This window comes from Solanum verrucosum, unplaced genomic scaffold (assembly GCF_900185275.1).
Source record: "Solanum verrucosum unplaced genomic scaffold, falcon-dt-bn FXZP01000102.1, whole genome shotgun sequence".
Classification (NCBI taxonomy): domain Eukaryota; kingdom Viridiplantae; phylum Streptophyta; class Magnoliopsida; order Solanales; family Solanaceae; genus Solanum; species Solanum verrucosum.
This window is the reverse complement of record NW_026019930.1, coordinates 3,748,910-3,754,425: the sequence shown is the minus strand read 5'-3', so window position 1 is coordinate 3,754,425 and position 5,516 is coordinate 3,748,910. Positions and strand designations below refer to the sequence as shown.

Genomic DNA, 5,516 nt, shown 5'->3' with positions numbered 1-5,516 from the left:
GTCATGTAAGATGCTTATTGTTAATGTGTGAAATTATATAATGACGGAGAATAATACAATCTAACCAAACGCTATATCTAAAAAAATATATTTGAACTCTTCAAATATAACTTAAACACGTAAATTAAAATAGATAAAATACTTTATTTTAACGAGAAAACTTGTAATCACTATCTTTCGAATATGCACTAATTAAACTTCAATAAAAGCTAAACAAGATAGAGAAAACATGCTAGATATGCCTAACTTCACAAGCACAAATAAAAAAGATTTTATGCAGAGGATATCGAATCAAAAATCACATTTGGGAGACCATTTACGATTCTACTATACCAATTCGTCCACTCTTCTTGTATGTAGAGTGCTTATTAATACTCTATCCGTTCAATAATAGTTGTTCACTATATTAAAAATAATTGTTCAATAATATTTGTTTAATTTAAAAAATTAAGAGATATTTTACCTTTTTATGTCTATTTTACCTTTGCTATTAAATACTACATCCGTCCACTTTTAATTGTCATAGTTTCTTTTTTTAGAGTCAAATGATTATAACTTTGACTAACATTTTACGATGTATTTTTTCATCATATTGATATACATAAAATTGGAATTTATAGAATTTTTCGTATAGTTTTTGAATATCTAAATTTCTTGTTTAAAATATCGAATTAATGTAATCTAATTTAATTTTGAAAATTAGTCAAATTGACTGTTGAAAAACGCAACATGACAATTAAAAGTGGACAAATAGAGTATTATTTATCATCTGACACATTTTTCAAAGCATTATATTTAATAAAGTCAAAGGATACTATAGTAATATTAGCCTTATTATTTATTGTTTTTTAAGGAGTATGTCAAGCAGTGGCGGAACCACCTTATAGTTAGGGGTTCATCCGAACTTCTTTCGGTGAAAAATTAGATTATTTATACATAGTTAAAATAATTTTTAGGTATATATAGTAGATGTCGAACCCCCTTCAACTATTTCGTGTGTTTATTTATTCAGATTTTGAACTCCTTATTATAAATTATGACTCTGCCATTAATGTCAAGTCAATAGTGGACAACTATCGTTGTACTGAACTGAGGGAGTACTTAGCTGCAGTTTATACACATTTTAATATTAATTTTATCATTTATTAACCATAATAAACATCAATATCCACATAAAAAATCACTTTTGGCATGTCAAAACTACCCCACTCTCCAAGGGTTAAACCCGATCCATATATTATGACCGCTTCACTCAGCATAAACCGACCCAATTGTATATTCATTTCTCTCTTTTTTTTCCCTTTCTCCTCAAATTTCTTTTTTCCCTCTTCACACAGGTCACCGGTCACCGGCTTTCCAACATTCCGGCAACATCACCGCCGTCCAGACACCAACTCCTCTAGATATCCTACGCATTCCACATTCATTGCTATTCAGTGTATTTTATTGATTTCTCCTCTTTTAAAAAGTTCAAAATTATTGGGATTCGCTTCCGTGATCAGTTAAAGATTGCCGCATTTTGTAGAATTTACTCGTGAGGTGCGAAAGAGTTAGGGATTTTGCTTCTCTTCATCGAAATAATCGTCTTTGGAAGGTTTCAGAATCCAAATTTTGCTCAAGTTTGTGAAAGAGAAAAATCTGAAATTTTCTCATTGACGTTCGGATTTCTACATTTTTGTAACTCCTTGTCTTCTTTCTTCAACTTTTTTATAAAAGCATTTCTGGGTATCAAAAAAAGTAGGATTTTGATTTCTTTGGATCCTACATTACCCAAAAAAGTGACTTTTTTTTGGGTATATTGATTGTGTGTGATGAGTGAATTGAGGAAAACAAATAAGAAATACAACTTGTGAGTTGAATAGTAGTTTTTTGGGGAAATGTGCTGAGAAAGTAGTTAATCCCAAGGGGTGGGAGGAATTTGGGCATAATGGGGCTAAAAGTAACAGCTTTAGCAGAAAGTCGTTTGGAAAAACTAAAAAGTTCTATGTCATCCAAGTCTAGAATGAAGTTATGGATGATAAGGATCACAACATCAGTGCTTATATGGATTTGCTTAGTTCAATTAACGATACTGGGAGAGACTTGGGGTCCTAGAGTTTTAAAAGGATGGCCCCCTTGTCCTTCTCACGAATCAGCTGCAGTACTGGCTGTTAAATCGTCGACTGAGGTCTCTGCCAGAGTTCTTCCACCAAAGAGTAAGTATAAGATTTTTCGCAGGCGTGTGTGTGCCTTTATTCTTTTTCATGTCCATGTTAGTGCCTGCTGACTTGTTTTTTCACCTACTTTGGTTGACAACTTAGAGATCATGGTGCTTGTTGTGTCATAGGATAATAGGAAACATCAAAATGGAGTCTTTTTAGTGGGAATATGAAATTATTAATGAGTGTAGCTTAATGCCATTTATGGATATTGTAGTTGGAGGGCTTGACATAGAAGGAAGATTCACATATCACTATGTTATTGTACTATTGTGTTAATTATAATCTGTATGCTTTTGTAGACAGTAGTTTCATTGGTTGAGTTGTTGGCTTGGTATTTTAGTTAAAATCATCATACACTAAATGGTCTAATTCAAGTTAATCCAACTTTTAGTGACCCTAATTCTAAAACAAAATTGTTGTGCAGCTATCTTCATGGTTATCTGTTTCCTGACCTACAATATTGGAAGTTCCTCGTTGAATTTAGAGCTATTGACTTCATTTTAAGAGTCTGTCAGACTGACTGATGTTATGATTATTTGGGTGAATCAGGGGTTTACAGGAATAATGGTTACCTCATGGTTTCATGCAATGGCGGGCTTAATCAAATGCGGTCAGCGGTTAGTAGCTTGTTTAGATCAATCAGTACATACCACATACAAATGTAATTAATTTAGACAACTGTTGTGAATTTGACTTGTGAGATGATTTTGTCACTCGTGTTTCCCCTTTGTCCTTGTTGCAGATATGTGATATGGTTGCTATAGCAAGATATTTGAATGTGACTCTTATTGTTCCCGAGCTGGATAAAACCTCCTTTTGGGCTGATCCGAGGTGTGTCCACTCAATTATCTTGATTTTTCTCTTTCAAATTACCGAGTTCTTTTTTAAGAAAGAAAAGATGGCGATTTGTATTAACAAAGTTTTTTATGTGCAGTGAATTTCAAGACATATTTGATGTTGATCACTTCATAATGTCCTTGAGAGATGAAGTTCGAATATTGAAGGAGCTACCTCCAAGACTAAAGAGGAGGGTAGAGTTAGGAGTGACTCATACTATGGCTCCTATTAGTTGGTCTGACATTTCCTACTACCATAATCAGGTTTGTGGTTTTTTGCTAAATGGTATTTTGTTATTGCTATTAACTCTCGCATCCTTCTCCAGTGTAATGATGATCATTTTTTGAATACAGATTCTTCCCTTAATTCAGCAGTATAAAGTAGTTCATTTGAACAGGACTGATGCTCGGCTTGCCAATAATGGACAACCTATGGAAATTCAAAAGCTACGATGCAGAGTTAATTTTGGTGCACTGAAATTCACCCCTCAAATTGAAGAGTTGGGTAGAAAGGTTGTCAGAATACTTAGGCAAGAGGGTCCATTTATGGTTCTGCACCTGAGATACGAAATGGATATGTTAGCTTTCTCTGGCTGTACTCAGGGATGCAAGCAGGAGGAGGTGGAAGAGTTGACAAGAATGAGGTGAAGTTAAAACTTTGTATTCATTGGTGGCTTTAACCATCCTTCGTTCATTGGCTGATTAATTAACATTTTTTTCCTGTAGATATGCTTATCCATGGTGGAAAGAAAAAATTATAAATTCAGATTTGAAAAGAAGAGATGGTCTGTGTCCTTTGACCCCTGAGGAAACTGCTCTTACTTTAAGGGCATTGGACATTGATCCTAGTATTCAAGTTTACATTGCGGCTGGAGAGATTTATGGTGGAGAAAGGAGAATGGCTAGTCTTGCTGCAGCTTATCCTAATTTGGTAGTTAGAAAGTTCTAGTTAATTCTTAAGCTTCTGAATATGCTGGCTGAATATTGCAGACTCACCATTTGCACCGGCTTTATTTTCTAATAGGTAAGGAAGGAGACACTACTCGAGTCCTCTGAGCTGAGGTTCTTTCAAAATCACTCCTCCCAAATGGCAGCATTAGATTATCTTGTTTCCTTGGAGAGCGATATCTTTGTTCCTACATATGATGGAAACATGGCCAAAGTTGTTGAAGGACATCGCAGGTACTCTCTTTTGATAAATCATGGTAGCATATTGAAACAGCGACTTCATATTCTAAATAGTTGTTACTTTACTTGCTTCTAGAAATTTAATTTGCAAAATTTTAAGAGCCATGAAAGAATTTCCTGCGGTGTCATACCTCACATTCTTTCTATATGCAGTTAATCACTCATTATGTATGCACATTACACATAGGGTACACTGGTTTGGTGGTTTTTGTACAATATTCATTTAATCTGAATGTCCACTGTTCCCCACACAGATATCTTGGATACAAGAAAACTATCTTGTTAGACAGAAAGCATCTGGTGGATTTAATAGACCAACATAATGCTGGATCATTGACATGGGATGAGTTCTCTACCGCTGTTAAGGAAGCTCACGCTGAACGTATGGGCAACCCAACAAAGAGATTGGTCATTCAAGACAGACCTAAAGAGGAGGATTATTTTTACTCCAACCCATGGGAGTGCTTAGAACCATCTTATGAGGATGAACTAACTTCAAGCAGCATGTAAATTATGATGGTGGTAACATTGCATTATAGAAAAGTACTTCCGCGCACTGACATATTTGGAGGACATACTTGTCAACACTCGAAAACATTGTGCTGCATTTTGCTTCTGAGGCGACTGGTGCAGTAAAGGGGCGATGCACTTGAAATCCTCGGAAGCATTTGGAAAAGGTTTATATTAAAATGTTCCTTTTTTTTCCTTCAGAAACTCAATAATTGAATACATGTATAGAAAACTGTCCTGCCATTGCAAGGATACATTATCAATGGCAGTATACACAGAAGGGTACAATATAGATTTGTTTTGCCAGAACTTTTGGATTTGTCAAATTTAAAGTTCCACTCAATACCACACTAGTTGAGTCACTTAGGCTCCTTCACTCTTTTTCTACCTACAGACTACTCTCCAGACTCCACTTGTGGAACTATACTGATATGTTGCTATATTTAACGATAGTCAATGTCATTCACTCTATTCTCTCATTGGTTTTGCTATCTTAGGACGATATGATGCTTGCGTTTAGTGGATAGAGTCTCATTTAGAAAGAGTTACACAATTCATATACTTGTGGGAGATAATAAATACTTGACACAATAGAAATAATATGTACAAATTGATTCAGACACTAGAAAGCTCGAATGATTTTAATAGGAGTGCAATTATTTTAACCTTAAAAGTAGACTGTTTAAGTTTATGGCTGAAATAAAATTGCAATTATTTTAATAAAAGTACTTTACAACTCATTGGCATTGAACATATTCAATACACATTAAAAGAAAAAAGG

General features: G+C 34.6%; 1 protein-coding gene across 1 annotated transcript; it reads left to right on the top strand.

The window, feature by feature from the left end:
* The first annotated feature begins 1,906 nt into the window (after positions 1-1,906).
* Positions 1,907-5,097, top strand: LOC125830922 (rhamnogalacturonan I rhamnosyltransferase 1-like). The gene is made up of 8 exons (XM_049510116.1): positions 1,907-2,195; positions 2,751-2,818; positions 2,944-3,032; positions 3,136-3,301; positions 3,392-3,681; positions 3,764-3,968; positions 4,062-4,219; positions 4,480-5,097. The coding sequence occupies exons 1-8, from the start codon at positions 1,928-1,930 to the stop codon at positions 4,733-4,735; spliced, it is 1,500 nt and encodes a 499-aa protein (XP_049366073.1). The 5' UTR covers positions 1,907-1,927; the 3' UTR covers positions 4,736-5,097.
* The last annotated feature ends 419 nt before the right edge of the window (positions 5,098-5,516 follow it).

Excerpts from the sequence above, each read along its gene's own strand:
- LOC125830922 (XM_049510116.1), top strand. The coding sequence starts at position 1,928 with ATGGGGCTAAAAGTAACAGCTTTAGCAGAAAGTCGTTTGGAAAAACTA. Across the intron at positions 2,196-2,750 it reads CAGAGTTCTTCCACCAAAGA|GGGTTTACAGGAATAATGGT; the intron begins GTAAGTATAAGA and ends TGGGTGAATCAG. Across the intron at positions 3,682-3,763 it reads GAAGAGTTGACAAGAATGAG|ATATGCTTATCCATGGTGGA; the intron begins GTGAAGTTAAAA and ends TTTTTCCTGTAG.